Below are 17,577 nucleotides of genomic sequence, written 5' to 3'. Positions count from 1 at the left end.
ATGCTTGTGTTATGTAATAAGAGAAACAGCCAGAGAAATTGCGTGTGATGAGATCACCCATGCCAAAATAGAATTTTCCTTCTTTCTGCCCTTCCCACCTCCCCAGAAAACCCTTATGCCCATTGGTCACCCATTCCCTGGGGATCCCGCAATGCTACCTGTATCCGTCCAAGTGTAGAAGAACACATATGTACATTCTCTTAGATCAGATGGGTGATCAGACCTGCCCAGACATTTCCCATCTGGCATCCATCCCAATCCTTTCATTTATTTAATCTTCAAAGTAACATTAGATAAACAGAAAAGAGTCACAAGCAAGCAAACACACTGTACAGTCCCCTGCCATACACAGTTGCTTGGAGGAAATCCTTTTGTACCTGCTCAACATATCTGACAGGATGTCAAGAGCCTCTAACTGCACGGACACATCCTCTTGTTTCCCAATGGCTCCCGTCAGCTGAGCTGTGATTTTTCTGCACACATTGGCTGTCATGGTGGAACCTAAGAACAGAGAGGACTTTCAGCCAACATTTTTTCCCAAACCAGTTTTATCTCCCTGGTATTCAGAGGTTATAATGCACAGCCCCATAGATGGGAGCTGAACCACAGCAGGTGGCTATCTTACTATGGGCCATAATGATCTCTCCCAGTCAAAAAATCTCCATCAGAAGATGACAGAGTGCTTAGGAGTAGATTGTTAACTAACGCTACCCTTGTGGGAAAAGGAGGAAACAGACTGGGATGATGAAAAAGGCAGGGATGACAGCCTCCCTGGGGTAAGATGCACTAACCCTTTGAAATGGCTGTCTTTCCTCAGTGATGCCTGGACTCCATCAGCTGCCTAAAAAGCAATGCTCCCATTGGTTTTTCTGCCCATGCAATACCATGTCCTCCTGGAGGTGGGTGCAAATCCAGCACAGAAGTAAACACTGCTAGAATATAATTTCTGTGCGAAGAGGGCGTGTTTAGATAGGAGCACCATGTAGGCAGACCTGTATCCTGACTCCAATTTTTCCAACTCCAATCACCTTCCTACTCCAAGTGGGAGGCAACAGAATTGCCAGGCCCCTGGGCAAGGTGTGTTTGTGGTGGGGGAAAGCTGAGGTCAGCTCCATGCCTCTGGAAGGGGAGTTGCCTCAGGTGGAAGGGGCAAGCTCCTTCTTCTGTCCCCACAGATGCAATACTAGGCCCAACCTTTGGGAAGGCGGCCCAGGTGAGCTAGTTACTACAATAGGACTATTTACATTAAAACAATGGCTCTCAAATATTTAAAATCTGGCAGAGATTGAAAACAGTCTGAAATCTATTTGCATGAACAATAATTCCATCCTGTACAACTGCAAGCTCAGAGTCTATGATAGCAACGTCACCTTGGCTACCTGGTGTGCGGGGGGGGGGGGGGGGATGTCAGATGCATGAGAGATGGCATCAAAACCCAGAGGCTGCTAAAGAGATAGCACAAATCTCAGAGGTATCTTGCTAAAGAACTATTATTTTTACTGGATACTTAGGTCAATATGGTTTTTGTCTCATGGCTGTAGAAACTGGGCAAAAGGGGCAGTCTGGAGAGGGCGTCAATAATAAAAAGACACAGGCAGGGAAAAAGGCTGTACATGGAGGTAGTGAATGGATAAGTGCTGCTAAGATCCAGACTACATACAGATTCACATTTGTGGAAACCAAAGTGAGCAGCCCACCCGGTCTTCACTATAGTTTCTCCCAGTAATGGTCCTCAGCAACACCATTTGAACCCAGAGTTTATTATTTCAGACTATCATGGAGATAGGGGTCATTTGCAAAATTTAGATGAAGGGTTCAGATTTCAAGCACCACCGTTTTTCAGATGATCAGATCTCGGGTTTCGTTTTGAGCGCTGTTGTTAATTATAACCTTCAACTCTTTATTCATTACATTGTAATTCCCTACCCCTGTGACTAGATCTTTGGAAAAGATCTTTGGAAAAACCCAAAATAGATTTTTCCTTCTTTTGCCCTTTCCTGCTATTACTAACAGCAGGGGGAAAGGGAATCCCACAGAACTTGAGATTCTAAACTCCAAATTGTCCTCTGCTTCCTAAAGGCTGAACAGGTTCTACCGTATTTTAGGGAGAAATTTTACCTGTAGATGCTGGAGGCAGCTCTGAGATAACTGTTTTCAGACCAATACTGGAGATGTCCCGGAGCTGTTCCTTGTCTGACAACATGTTTGTACAAAGCGTGTCCACGATAGTTTCTACCTGATACTCTTTCACTTTGCTGACCAAAGGGCCCAAACTACAGAAATAAAAAAAGATGACAAACCAAATGAAAAGGAAGCCATTTTCTAAAAACCACACTTCAAGTCAAAAGAAGAATGATTCAGTGGATTGTACTAGGGATGTAAGTGACTAGTGACTTGATTAGTCCCCCCCTCCCCCCCGCCCCGCATCAGAAAAAGGCAGCAAGGGGGGAGGAGCAGGAGCTGGGGAGAAACTGCCTTTTAAGCCAGTTTCCCCCCCAGCACCATCTGGGTGTAGGGGGACAGGGGCACAGTGGGGAACTGGTGGCGCTTCCGCCTTTGAAAGGTAGCAAGAACAGGGCTCTTGCTACATTTCAAAAGCAGAAGTACCATTGGGGAGTCAAGCAGTCCCCGGTTGCTGGCCTCGTGCTCCCTGCGCACTTTACTTTTGAAATGTACGAAAGTGGGGCTCTTGCACATTTCAAAGGTGGAGGCTCCCTTATCAACTAATTGAGTCGTCAATGGAAATTCCATTGACTATTCAATTAGTTGATTAATCTAAATGTAACATCCCTAATTTATAACAAATAAGACTTTTTTCACTGAATGTGCAGTTTAACAATTGACTGAATTATGACACAGAAGTCATGTTAGTTCTTTTAAGACTGATATCAAGGATCCATTTTTAAATGGTGTGGAAAATAACTATTTCCATATGTAATTTACCTCCAGTTGCCCTCTGCTGTATAGGGTAAGAACTCTTCCTTCTTTATAGTGTAAGAGCTGGAGTTGATTAACCAAATCCAGTATTCAATTTCCTCTCTTAAATTGGTAACAACATGAGATTTTCTCTAATGAGTCTGCTCTTCAAAATTACACATAGAATAAATATCAGTAGAATATTTGTGAACAGTTAGTTGCAAATATTTGCTATTCAAAGTCTGAGCTGTGTTTGTTAGTTTTGATTAGAGAACTGAGACATTACCATGTTACTTCTCTAATCAGATAAATGTAACTATTCAAATCAGATTTTAAGTTTAATTCAAAAGTCATTCATTTTCCATGATTATTTTGTACGATGTCATAGAATTGGAAGGGATCTCAAGAGATCATAAAGTCCAGTCCCCTGCCCTCACAGCAGGACCAAGCACTGTCTAGATCAGTTGTCCCCAACCTTTTGGGGTTGCCGGGCGCCAGGGGGCGTGGCCGTTTGCCCGCCGGGCGCCGGGGGGGGAGGGGAGGCAGGGGCCCCCCCATAGCCGGGGGCGGGGCCCCCCCATAGCTGCATTCCGGGGGCCGGCGCTCTCCCATCAAGCGCCGCGCACCCGGGGCCGGCGCTGGTGCTCTCTCCCCCCCTCCCCCAAGCGCCGTGCGCGGGGGGCCAGCGCTCTTTACTCCCTCCCTCCTCCCAAGTGCCGCGCGCCCGGGCCGGCGCTCTTTCCCCCCTCCCTCCCCCAAGCGCCGCGCACCCGGGCCGGCGCTCTTTCCCCCCTCCCTCCCCCAAGCGCTGCGCACCCGGGCCGGCGCTCTTTCCCCCCTTCCTCCTCCAAGCGCCGCGTGCCCGGAGCCGGTGCTAGCGCTTCCTCCCCCCGCAAGCGCCGCGCGCCCGGGGCCAGGGCCGGCGCTCTCTCCCCCCCATGCGCCGTGCGGGGTGAATCCGCGGCGCCCCCGGGGCCGGCGCTCACCGTGCGCCACGCGCCCAGGGCGGCTCCGGCACCGCACATGCGCCACGTGCCCGGGGCCAGGCCAGCCCTGAGCACTTGGCGGGCGCAGAGAAATGCCCCCGCGGGCGCCATGGCGCCCGCGGGCACCGTGTTGGGGACCACGGGTCTAGATAATCACTGATAGATGTCTATCCAACCTATTCTTAAACACCTTCAGGGATGGAGATTCCACAACCTCCCTAGGCAATTTATTCCAGTGTTTAACCACCCTGACAGTTGGGAAGATTTTCCTAATGTCCAACCTAAACCTCCTTTGCTGCAATTTAAGCCCATTGCTTCTTGTCCTTGACTCAGAGGCCAAGAAGAACAATTTTTCTCCCTCCTCCTTGTAACACCCTTTTAGATACTTGACATGACAATTAGCTGTTTCCACAAACTTTCCACTAGCATCTTTGGTTGCTAAACCATTCAGGAAATACAAACAAGAAAGAATAGGAATGCAAACACAAGAAAATAGGAATGCAAACACAAGCAAAGAAAATGCAATACATTAAATGAATTTATATGAATGTTTATTTTCAATAATTTTTTTTTACTGAAATGAACAGTCATAGAAATGTTTAGCCCAACTGTATTAGTGACAATGCACTGCTCTTCTGTTGCTTAAGTGACTTGTTCACATTCACATGAATCAGCCACAGAACTTCTCAATCCTGTGCCTTAATTGTAAGGAATTCTTCTGCCTTCCACAGGTCTCACCTGGAAAGTAACTCATAGAACTGAGCATCTCCTTTATGGAGAAACGTTGTGAGCCAGATTCTGCAGGTTTTATTTGGCGAATTATTTCTATGGGCATTTGACATCAGAACCAACTAAATTATCAAGTTCTCCAAGAATGTTCTACTGTTTCCTGTGGGCTGGCTTTACCACACCACATAGTATGGGGACTTAATCAATAACATGCCCCTTTGTGTAACTACTTTTTTGTCAGTTCAGAAATCTGTGGTATATGAAAGATGATATCATACTATTTTCTCTGTATGCATCTTTAAATGTGAAAGATTCTCCCAGTCTGATGCGGGAATAGCATCTGCCATTTTGAATTCATGCTTCAATACAAATGCCTGATGTGCTGTACAGTCATCTTGTTCCGCAGGGTTTAAAAGAAACCCTGCCAAGCTGTTACACCAAAACAAAAATACACAGATGACCAACCCTCAAAGATTTCACATTCCACAATAATATTCTTTCGATAGATTACAAACTTGGTGCAGAGATTTTAATTTATCACACTTTGTTACTGACCACCTACTTGAAAGGGGAAAAAAAGTCAGTTTCAAGAATGCTAATGCTACACATAAACTGGGACTGGAATTTTAGTAAATTCGTAAATTTGGTTAAAAAAAAATGGTGTTTCCTTGGGACTTTTATCAAGGCCAGTTGTATAGCTAACTCATGAAGAAAGAGTGATAATTATTTTTGAGAGTCCAAACCCCTATGCAGTACCTTACTAAAGTTTATTCAGATGCACGAGCTGAGCCAGATCTGGTTCTTATGGAAGCAAAAGCAACACTCCCTTTGATTTCAAAGGCAACTGAATGGGACCCTTAAATTAAAAATTCGTCATGTAAACAATCTAACTACTATTAAGAATTTTTATATTAGAAAGTGTCAGTGTTATGTATTTGTTTGCAATATTCATGACCATCCACAGTTGGTAAAGCCCCAGAAAGTATATGAAAAAAGTATCTTTACCTACAGTGTTTTATCCTTCTCTATTTGTCAAACCTTGTATTTTCTTTATTGTGATGCTAACTGTGCAGAATCCCAGGCAAATCATTTAATTTCCATGTCTCAATTTCCCTATATATAAAACAGGGATGATAGGTAGTTTGAGATCCATGGACAAAAAGCACATACATTAGTGCTTAGTCTTATATGACTTTTCAAACTGTTGTACAGGCAGTCCCCGACTTACGCGGATCCAACTTATGTTGGATCCGCACTTACGAACAGGGCTTTTCTCGCCCCGGAGCTCACGGGCGGCGGGTCGCCACCCGTGTCCTCCGGGGCAAGAAAAGCTTCTCCCGGTCTCCCTGGTCTGCTGGGGGGGTCCAGCAAAGCCGCTGGACCCCCCCCAGCAGACCGGGTACACCCGAGCAAAGCCGCCCAGGCGGCGGGAGTCCCGCTGCCTGGGCGGCTTTGCTTGTTTGCCCCGGAGCAAAGCCGCCCATGCAACGGGACTCCCGCCGCCTGGGCAGCTTTGCTCCTGTTCCCCTGGTCTGCTGGGGGGGTCCAGCAAAGCCATTGGACCCCCACCCCCAGCAGACCAGAGACACCCGAGCAAAGCCACCGCCTGGGCGGCTTTGCTCCCAGGCAAACGAGCAAAGCCGCCCAGACGGCGGCTTTGCTCTGGTGTCCCTGGTCTGCTGGGGGGGTCCAGTGGCTTTGCTGGACCCCCCCAGCAGACCAGGGGGACAGGAGCAAAGCCGCGGAGCACGCCCGCAGCGGGACAGCCCGGGCGCGCTTGGGCTGTCCCGCTGCGGGCGTGCTCCGCGGCTTTGCTCCTGTCCCCCTGGTCTGCTGGGGGGGGTGCAGCTAGTGTCCCCCCCCAGGAGACCAGGCTTTTCTTGCCTACCCCTGGGGTAGAGCAGCTGGGGGCTGCCGGGTTGGTCCCGCAGCACCGCTCCGGACCAACCCGGCAGCACCCCAGCTGCTCTGCCCCAGGCGTCCTGATTCAGCCACTGCTGGTCAGTTTCAGCAGCGGCTGAATCAGGACGCCTGGGGTAGAGCAGCTGGGGTGCTGCTGGGTTGCTCCAGTAGCGCCGAGGAGCTGCGCTACTGGAGCAACCCAGCAGCACCCCAGCTGCTCTGCCCCAGGCGCCCCAAGTCAACCGCTGCTGAAACTGACCAGCGGCTGACTACAGGAAGCCCGAGGCAGAGTTGCTCTGCCCCAGGCTTCCTAGAATCAGCCGCTGATCAGTTTCAGCAGCAGCTGACTTGGGGACGCCTGGGTTTCTTAAGTTGAATCTGTATGTAAGTCAGAACTGGCATCCAGATTCAGCCGCGGTTGAAACTGATCATTTTCAGCAGCGGCTGACGCCAGTTCCGACTTACATACAGATTCAACTTAAGAACAAACCTACAGTCCCTATCTTGTACGTAACCCGGGGACTGCCTGTACTTCAAAAGCATCATCTGGATTCTAAATATCTGTTTTTGTTTTGATCACTAAATTAAAAAAAATATCCTATCCCCAAAACAGGCTACATGTGAGCTCCCAGTGTTAACTTGAACAAATGCTAGTCTGTCAGCAGACCTGTCATGGGTCTGGTACACAAAAAAGGAAATAAATGGAGGGCAAAAGCTACAATAAAAGACTTTCAAGAGTTTCATCTACTGTTCCTACAAAAACTATTATATGCTCATCGCAATAATTCAGCCCTTTGCACACCACTCTCACCGTAACTACAGACTGTCTCTGCCTTGCATCAGACAGGAAGTGTTCAGAAGGAAGATTCAAGAAAGCTACAAGACTATGTGTACCCAGGGCTCTATTCTGAGGAATTTTCAGATTCTTTGACAGTTTCATCACTTTTAATAAGTATGGTGCCCATACAGTGACTCTTACCACTTGACAGCCAAGTTCTGCACCTCTCCGTTTTTGTCCTCAAGCAATTTTAAAAGCATTTTCACAACTTTCTTCTCACTGTCTTCATCCAGCTTTATGGAATCCTTCTGCAGTTCCATCATCAAGTCATTGGTGGCCATAAATCTGAAGCAAGGAATATCAACAATAGGCTAGTATGTAAATAAAGATACACTTCACAGAGATCACGGTGAAGGATAAAATATAGTATTCACATGGCACTAATATGGAATGTGTTTTACAAACCATAACTAATTAATTCCACAACTCTCTGGTGAGTTAAGAAAATAGTTTCCCCATGGAACAAGCAGGGGAACTTAGGCAGAAGGCATTGGTTGCAAAGAATTCAGCTAATTCATAACAAGTGAGCCAAGATATAGGAGAATTTTAAGTTATTCCCTCCCCTCAAATCTACTCTGAAACATGACTATAAAAATGGTATTGTGGCATTCCATCTGTATTTTGTCTTAATGCTTCAAGATCAAATGGTCTTAGATTACTAGAATAAAATGTGTTTTCTAATCACCAGGAGTCTGAAACTCCAGCTGGGTTCTTTCTAGCTTACTCATCATTAGTAGTAATAAAACTTCTACCAGCCAGGAGATTCTGCTTTCAGTTACACTGACGCAGAATCATAAAACGAGAGCAACTCTTTGTGCCTTTGCTAACAATTCTGTTGATAATGCATGAGACAAATTCTAACTCACTCTCTTGCAGGGTTGATGGATTTTAAAAAACCCTTATTTTAAAATCCATTCAAATAAGCAAATAGTATGCTGATTACACACAGAGAGAAAATGTGTTGAGAAAGAAAGTACCACCTGTACATAATCACTCCTCAGACTAAAAGTGCACTTTAAAGTAATTTAGGCCAATGTTTGATACCAGGAACAGGCTTGCTATCTTCCTAAGTGGTGTCTGGGAAGTCTCAAAGTGATCAGTCCATGAACCAAGTATTGAGAAATACTGACCTAGGCTAGATTTAGCTGTTCTATTGTTCAATCTAGTCACTCAATTTGTTTATATCCTACTGGAGTTTTTAGTCTTGAAGAATCTGAATAGTCTCATCGGCAAATTTAACCTCCTTTCTCATTTCTTTCCTTCCTTAGAGCTGAGGCCTTTTCTATACTGGAAAAATGTGTGTTTTTCTGCGCCAGTTTAGCACCATCAATACAAGTAATAGTGAAAGCTGTATGGTAGTCAGAATGTAGTTATTTTTACCCATCAGGGTGAAAATACACAGCCCACTACTTATGCTATGACTTCTACTCTTGGTTGCACTAGCGAAGCTGCACTAGCGCAAAAGAGACACATTTTTCCAGGATACATGTATTCAAAATCATCATCAGTATATCACGGTTCCCAATACTGATACTTCTCATAACCCACGTGTGAGAAGCAAATATTCGTTATGACTCTATTCCTTACTGCCACTAGCAATTTAGAATTGACTAACAAAACCAACATTCAGCAAGATGGATGTTCAGCTGGATGTCTTTTCACAAATACCACCAAATATTTGACTTCCCAGTTCAGAAAATCCTTAGAATTGCAGCTCCCTATTAATCATGTAAGTTTATAATATGGATAAATATCCAAAAGGTGCCAAATGGGGCGGGGGAAACCTCTCCTTTCATAAGTACCTTAAACTATATTTTAAATCAAACCTTTGATCACCTGTTCAGCATTTAAAAATCCTACTTCACTAGTTTTGCTGTATCTTTGGTGCATAAGCCTGCATTTAAGTAGCAAAATCATATCTGGACTCAAAGATCACCAGCCAGAAATCGAAGACAAGAGAATTGGAGGAATTCTACCATTTAAACCTGCAAATTATTTTTTGATTCAGCAAGAACTACGAGTTGAACCTCTGTAAACTGGGACTCTCTGGTCTGGCGACACATTCTAGGATCGGAGAGTTCCAGTGTAGGGCTGACAGGGCAGTAGGCTAATGGCAGCAAGCTGTGAGTCCAGTTCACCACAGCTGGGTTGCTTGGCAGGGCCAGGAATCCACGGAAGGAAGGTTGTGGCAGGATAGTGGGGAGCCAGCCAGGAAGCAGTGCCTGGACCAGGGCTGAGACAGCCCCGCAGCAGGAGGGCCAGAAATGACTTCCCCAGGTCTGGCAAAATCCCTCATCTGGGACCAGTGAGATTCCAAGGATGCCAGACCAGGGAGGACCAACTGTACTTAGCATCATTTTCAACTGGAAGTCTGCACACAATACATGTAAAGACCATGAATAAGAGCTAATGAAGCCGCTCCTCCATTATCAACTTCATTATCAAAACAAAACAAGAAAATCATCTGAAAACAAACATAAGAAGTTATCTTGCTATAAACAAAAATATCTGTCTCATAAAGGACCCCATACCTTCCTATCTGGCATAAACATTACTCATCCTGGCTGGGGGCAGCAGGACAGTTTGCAGAAGTTCAATAGAGTGAAATTTTTCATAGTGAATCAGCAATTTTTAAACACACATCTATTACATTTTACAGCACCTTCAATACCAAACCACTGATTCCAAAGTCTAAAAAGGAGTATCTGCCTTTTCAGAAACATATATACCCAAAAGAATAAACACAGCATATTGGCCCATTTGAAGATTTTGGCAGCAACAAAGTATTTCCTCATTATGCCAATATAATTTAAAAACAAAGTTTAAAAAGTTAAATTTTAATATTAAAAATTACCATGAATAGCTGTAATATCCGTATCTTGGGTACATGTACTAGACTTTATTGAAATTTCATAAAACATTTTAAAGGCAAAATGCTGTACATAAAGCATGATAAAAATCAATGTATTACTTGAAGAGTTATTTAAAAAACCCAAGGGCATGCATGGATGGCAAGATGATACATACATAGAACATTTACTATTTAGTTTACAAAGACCTCTAGTTAACAAAAATAATTTTAAAAATCTGAATAAGCTAGTAGTGATATTTAAGGTCTGCTTTCTGATATAGAACAAATCCCACTGATATCAACAGAAGTTGCTTAGGTAGGGCACAGTTTTGGCTCTAACATTATTAAACTAGAAGTTAATTTGCTTATATAATTTAATTATTTGTTCAGTTTAGGCATTTCTCTTTGCACAAAAGAGCCAGTTGCATGTTTCCTTCTAGTAAGTTTCACTTTAGGTTCTCCAGCACAATGTCGCAATGTTCATTTTTTTTAAAATATTAAATTTTGTTTGACTTTGAACCCAAAAAATCTATATTCTAGGCCCCTGACTACTTGAAAACATGACCCTTTAGTTCCCCTTTAACAGGTTAGGATATCTTACCCTTTGGCTTAATCATTTATTCATGCCCTAAATTTAATAGAAGCTGCATGTGTTACTCCATATCAACTTTCCCCTTTACTTTTGTGGCTTATGACTGTTAGCTCACCCACACTATTACTTTATCTGAACCACAAGTGGGTTTCTTCATCCCCCTCTAAACACATATAAGTAAATCAATGGTGCATGGAAGATCATCATCATCCAATTTATTTCAAAACAAGACATCCTACGCCTTTTAATTCTTCTTGAACAGCACAGAAAATAAAGCAGGTATTTTCCCCAGATAAGAGCAGCTGTCCCCCCTGGCTGCTGCTGTCCAATGCCTCTCCGGCTCCATTTCGGCTATGGGTGGGGGAGGAGAGAGTATAAAACACAACCTCTAACCACTTGTAAGATAAACTAAAAACCTACTTCCCCACCACCACCCAAGGAGCCCTTATTCTGGGCATTCATGCGTTTAATAATCAACCCCAGAACATGCAGCAGACTCCTCATCCTTTTTGGGGTAGTGTAGGGGGGGTGCACTGATTGCAAAGTTCCTTAAGGGTCACCCGCAATCTCCTCTCTACTCTAGGAGGGTTGAACTAATTGCAGTCAACAAGATCTCTCCCTTCCATGGGTTTGCATATAAACACCCCTCTCTGCCCCAACTCATGTGCTGCGATTAACCAAATCGCCTCTTCAAGGTTTGCAATTAACAAGCACCCTCTTCCCCCAAACTAATCTCAAGCAGCAACAGCAGCTGGGATCCTACCTAAAATCTTTGTCAGTGGATGTCATCTTCTCCAGGAGATTAGAGATGTGATAGGACACGTTAGTCATCTTGCCCTGCAGCTCCTGGAGGGTGCTCCCCTTGCTATAGTCTGGGTTTTAGGGGGTGTTGAAGTTTCGTGCTATGCTACCCTGAGCCGGGGTGCTGCTTGCTGGGGATCTGCATAGAGAATATGGCGACAGAGAGGACACAGTGAGCAGGCTGGGGTGGTGGTTCCCCCCCCCCATTAGAAGTCGCTGGAAAAGCTGAGCCCCGGCACTGCAATCACGGGATATAAATAGCGCGGAGTCCAGGCTGCTGAGCTAAGGGCGCCACCTGCTGAGAGTTATCTGCAGCCTCTCAAGTTACGGCAGGGAGCGGAAAAGGGACAAGGGGCAGCGCCAGCAGCCGCTGCTCCCCTCCCCCCCGCAGGTCTCAGCTAACACAGTGCAATCGAATGACAATCTGCTAACACTGAGGGGTACAGCTGAAATGAAGGATTACTCTCCTCTCAGGAGTTTGCACTACGTGCAGCTAAAGACTCTCCTTTAAAGGGTTTCACCAAGCTGCAGGAGCCCCTTACTTCATGTGGACGCAAGGCATTGTGTGCATTCACTGCACCCGTGATTTTTTAGGGGTGGGCCCTTGGAAGTAACACATCCACCACTTTAGCATTTTGTCCCCGTTGTATCTGTACAGACAAGTAAGGCTAGGTACTGCCCAGAAATCACTGACATTTTTTGTTGATTATCAAGACCCAGCCCCCTTTCTAATGATGAAACTAACCGGTAAAATTAAGGACCTACCCACTAATGCCTTAAGTAAGGGGTTCTCAAACTTTTGTGATACTGCAACCCCCATCTAAGTTGCTCATGACCCCCCTCTAAGTTGCTCACGACTCCCTGGGAGGGGGTCAGGACCTAGAGTTTGAGAAACAGGGCCTTAAGTAGTTATGGACAGTCTCCCACTCCCATGCTAGGCAATTCCTGCAATTGCGGTTAACAGTACCTGCCTTTTTATAATAGGAAGCAACCATAGTTTAAGTAATAGCCATGATCTGTGGCATCTTCTCCAGGAAAGGGTCTATATAATCAGCAGGGCACCTTCCCCATGGGGGGTTGCAAGGCCTGGGACAGCCTTCCCACTCTTCCCCTACTCTACCTGTGCAGTTGCTCCCCTCTCCTCTTTCTGCCGCTGCTCTCCCCCTCTTTCCTACACCTTTTCCCCCAAGTCCTCACCCTAAGGACGTGGTGCAGTTAGCAGGGGGCCTAGCACTGACAGCAGGGTCAGCCCCACCCCCATACTCACCAGTGGTGGTGGGAAGTGGAAAGACCCACTTCAGGTCCAGTCCATTCTGTCTGCTGTCAGCTGCCAGCTGCATCACTAGGATTGCCAGGTGTCCAGTATTGATCCAGACAGTCCGGTATTTTCACCTCCTGTCCAGTAAAAAAAATTCAGAAAATACCAGACTCCTGAAATAGACCCAGACCCCCCACCGCCTCAGGATCCCCTCCTTACCTGGTTCTGCAGGAAAGCTGCATTCTGGATCCATCAAAAAAACAAAATGGCCACCAGCAAAAAGCCTAAAGAACTGAAGCAAGGGGAAGCAGTGTTTTCCCTGAGTCTTAGTGCTCAACTGCTCCACTCTTGCTATCCTTCTTCTGACTCTGCATGCACTTAAAGCTGTTTTAATGCTGTTTTTATTTATTTATTTGTTGCTTAACTCTTGGGGTCTTTTTTTTTTTTTTTTTGCTCAATAACTTTGGTTTCCCCCCCGCTTTTTTCCCCTCAACAGAATTTTTTGTGGGGGGGGGGGGGGGTGGGAGGGTGTTCAGTATTTTTGGTTAAACCATCTGGCAACCCTATGCATCACTCCATTTCCCACTGCTAGTAAGCGCAGAAGGAGGTTACAGGTTGGGGCCAGGTCACTCTGCTTCCCAATGCTACTGATGGGCATGCGTGTTGTGCCTGACCCTTTCTGCCTCCTCGCCCTGCTCCTGAGCCCCAGCAGCTCTGGGCCTGCCCTCTCACAGTCCTTGAGTGCAGCCACCCATTCTGTGAATCAAATGACTTTCCCGTAGGAGAATAGGGGGATAGCACATGCTCAGGCTGCATAGGACACCATAACTGCTAGAGACAGGATGTTGTTCAGAATGCAGGAATATGGATGTAAAAAGTTGGTTAAAAAGGTAATTGTGTAACCACTGGAATCTTAGTAGTTACACCATCACATGCACTGCTTCTGTGTAGTATAAAGCTTAAATAAAGCCCACAGCAAAGTCTCCCTAGAAGTGGGGCTGCAGCCTGTTCCCAGAGAAGCTTCACTGCCATAACAAAGCCACCTTCTGAGCCAGCATGTAACCTGTGGTGGGGATGCTGGGCCCGCCACCAAGAGGGGTTGCTCTGGCCAGCCTGGGGCAGGTAGGGAGCTGCTCCTGCCCCATGGTTAAATGAAACCAATAAGCATTACCCATTTAGGGTGATGTTTACTGATTAGCCAGTTAACTAGATAATCTTTCACATTCCTATGCAGGAGCACTGCTTTCAGAAACCTATAATCATGTTACACTTCCCCCTCAGTCTTCAGGTTGGCTGCCCGTGAAGTTGCGGCAGCTTAATGTAAATAGATCTTTTTGCTCATGGGGTTTCAATATTAGCTCTTAAATACAATTTTTCAACTGAAAATTCCAAAGCACTTTACAAAAAAAAAAAAAAAAAGAAGTATCATTCCCAATACTTTACAGATGGAGAAAGGTAGATAGAGAAAGATTAAACGAACTTGCCCAAATTCTCCAAGTTGATCAGTTGGAGTGCCAGGATCAGAAATGCCTAACTTTCATTCCCATGGATCTCTCCACTAGACTCCACCGTCTTCTAGGTCAAGGGCTGTTCTGCAAATATTGTCTTAAAGTGCCTCCGTTGTATCTTAAGTTATTGAGTAATTGCATCATCCCCCTTTACATTAGTCAGAGATCTTCCCCCCTTCATAACTGATATCTCAAAACATTCTCCCTCCTCCACAAGATTTCTGTTATGACTACTACTTTCCTCTACAGTTATTTCTTCTCTTATGTATATATTTTTGGCATTAGATGTTCAGTAACATTTTTTACAAGGGAAGTTGTTATATATTATTGCCCTCCTCTTTATTGCAATACTTTGAGCCTTTTGAAGTTACAGATTATGATTAAAATTTTGTTGTTATACCATAACAAGTCTGTGGCCATCTAGGGTTTCACATATGCAATTATTCTGTACACAATGGCCACGGAAATTCCTTTTATTGATTGGTTTGAGATGCAAAAAGGCAAAACTCTTGTTTAGGGACCAGCAGACTTTAAGGCTGCGTCTAGACTGGCAAGTTTTTCCACAAAATCAGCTGCTTTTGTGGAAAAACTTGCCAGCTATTTACAGTGGCCGCTTGAATTTCTGCAAGAACACTGACTTCCTACTGTCTGAAATCAGTGCTTCTTGCGGAAATACTATGCTGCTCCCGTTCAGGCAAAAGTCCTTTTGTGCAAAGCTTTTGCGCAAAAGGGCCAGTGTAGACAGCTCAGATTTGTTTTGTGCAAAAAAGCCCCGATCGCGAAAATGGCAATAGGGGCTTTTTCTGCGGAAAAGCGCGTCTAGATTGGCACGGACGCTTTTCCACAAAAAGTGCTTTTGCGGAAAAGTGTCTGTGCCAATTTAGACACTCTTTTCCGCAAATGCTTTAAACGGAAAACTTTTCCGTCAAAAGCATTTGCAGAAAATCATGACAGTCTAGACGTAACCTAAGTGTATTTAGAATCCAGGAGACTTTTCCTCCCATAAACTCTACTCCAGCTATGAGCTCTATGTGGCTGCATAGAAGCTCACTACAGGACTGGAACATTCATTGCAGGTAGCAGTTTTGACAGACTAACCTTTTAGATACTAACAATGGTTTCCTAACAACTGGAAGATACTTTTAACAGTTATTTGCAAAATTGGAAGTCAGGGGTCTGTTTTCCTTGATGTAACCCCAATACCATTGCCATGGCTCTCAACCAGTAGTATTAGAAAGACTAGTGCGTGCTGGCCAAAGTTTAGCAGTGTTTGGAACTGGGGTTACAAAGATAATCCCAAACCACTATAGTTTTAGCCAGATGTTAACTTCCACCAAGTTTGAGGCTGTTTCAGTTGAAATTTTGGCCTATTTAACAACATGGTTGTACCCTGTGCACTATTCTGTGTATTACTCACCTGTTAATGCCAGCTCTAACCTCCTAGTGCTGTTCTCTCAAAGACATTGGCATGGTCTACACTTAAAAGTTTAAAGAGCAACAGTGGAAGTGTTGTAACACAGCAGTCAGTGTGATCATGGCAGGGGTGTTGGGAGAGAGCTCTCCCAGTGCTCTTGGTAAACCACCACCATGACTGGAATAGCTAACAACTCCCGCTATAGCCTGACTTACCCTGGCCCTTTACAGCTCTATAACTTGCTACACTGGTTAGAGGGGGTTTCCACACCCTTGAGCCAGAAACTTACAGTGCAGTAAAATGCTAATGTAGACTTAGCCATTAAGTTAATGATAGGACAGCAAAACCAGTAGTTTAGGCCTTATCCACATGTGAAGTTGTTCCCAATTAACTGTGCTATGGTTCAGCTAAACCAAAGCAGGCATTCTTGTTTCAGGCTCAGTGTCCACACTATTAATCAGGAACAACTCCCTGTTGTAGGGTTGCCATCCATCTAGGTAGGGTTGCCAGATGGTCTCCCAAAAAATACCGGACGCCAGGTATTTTTTGGTCGAGCAAAAAAAAAAAGGAATGCGGGATAAGCAGCGATCGCAACCCCGCCTCCCAGCTGGGACTCACAGGCTGGGAGGCGGGGCCACGATCGGCACTGGGAACCTGTGATTGCACAGAAGCCTGGCGGGGAGCAGACTCCCAGCCACTCCCTCCACCCCTGCCAGGCTTCTGCGCAATCACAGGCTCCCAGTGCCGATGGCGGCCCCGCCTCCCAGCCTGGGAGTCCCAGCTAGGAGGCGGGGCTACGATCATCGATTTGGGCGCTTCAGAAGCCTAGCTGGGGTGGGGGGAGTGGCTGGGACTCCCAGAACTCTTCTGAAGTGCGATCGCGGCTCCGCCTCCCAGCTGGGGACTCCCCACCTGGTAATGCTCTGGGCACTTCAGAAGCCTTGCGGGGGCAGGGGGAGTGGCTGGGAGTTCCAGACACTCCCCCCGTCCTGGCTAGGCTTCTGAAGTGCCCAGAGGGGTGATCGCTGTCCTGCCTCCTAGCTGGGACTCCCAGGCTAGGAGGCGGGGCCACCATGGGCGTTGGGCCCCTGTGATTGTGCAGAAGCCTGGCAGGGGCGGGGGGAGTGGCTGGGAGTCCCAGCCACACACCCTGCCCCTTCCAGGCTTCTGCGCAATCACAGGCTCCTACCGCTGATCGTGGCCCCACTTTCCAGCCGCTCCCCCCGCCCCTGCCAGGCTTCCGTCCGGTGCGCAGCTGGAAAAATCAGAGAATCTGATTTTTTTTACCGGACAAAGAGTGCAAATACCAGACTGTCTGGTAGAATACCGGACACCTGGCAACCCTACATCTAGGTATTACCTGGGGGGCTTGGTTTTGTTTGGGTTTTTTTGGCTTCTGTAGCCTGGGTGATTTGGAAGGCAATCCCTTAATCTGGGGAAAGTGGGAAATCTAGCAGCAGGAGACACTATGGTCCGTGGTTCTCAAACTTTTTGGGCTCCGGATCCCTTTACATGTGTAAAAATGTATGCGGAGCCCCAGCAGCCCACTGATTCTGTGTTGTACCTATCCCTGTTTCCAGTTTGTCAACCTCGGGGAGACCCTGGAGATGTCTTGAGGAGCCCTGGGGCTCCGTGGAGCACAGTTTGAGAAACACTGCGATAGTCTATGGGGTCCAGGGGAAGTTTAGGGCCGTTGTGACTGACGTTTTAGGGAGTAAGTAAAACTCCCCTTCCTTTTGTTTCATCACTTCATCTGAGAGAGGTGAATGCTCGCCAGGCTGG

At 46.0% G+C, this 17,577-nt stretch overlaps 1 protein-coding gene across 1 annotated transcript in view; it reads right to left on the bottom strand.

Moving 5' to 3' along the window:
* The window catches only part of LOC102455902 (cullin-associated NEDD8-dissociated protein 1-like), a 36,698-nt gene extending 23,688 nt beyond the window's left edge, over positions 1–13,010 (bottom strand). Inside the window, exons 1-5 of the mRNA XM_025189572.2 lie at positions 12,883–13,010; positions 11,578–11,754; positions 7,513–7,656; positions 2,119–2,273; positions 378–501 (exon numbers count right to left, since the gene is read on the bottom strand). Of these exons, the coding sequence (XP_025045357.2) occupies positions 378–501; positions 2,119–2,273; positions 7,513–7,656; positions 11,578–11,645 (491 nt within the window). The 5' untranslated portion in view covers positions 11,646–11,754; positions 12,883–13,010. The remainder of the gene's footprint in view (positions 1–377; positions 502–2,118; positions 2,274–7,512; positions 7,657–11,577; positions 11,755–12,882) is intronic.
* Between the last annotated feature and the right edge of the window lie 4,567 nt (positions 13,011–17,577).

Source organism: Pelodiscus sinensis, chromosome 11 (genome assembly GCF_049634645.1).
Source record: "Pelodiscus sinensis isolate JC-2024 chromosome 11, ASM4963464v1, whole genome shotgun sequence".
NCBI classification, from domain to species: domain Eukaryota; kingdom Metazoa; phylum Chordata; order Testudines; family Trionychidae; genus Pelodiscus; species Pelodiscus sinensis.
The sequence above is the reverse complement of the archived record's forward strand: the minus strand, read 5'-3'. Positions and strand labels throughout refer to the sequence as shown.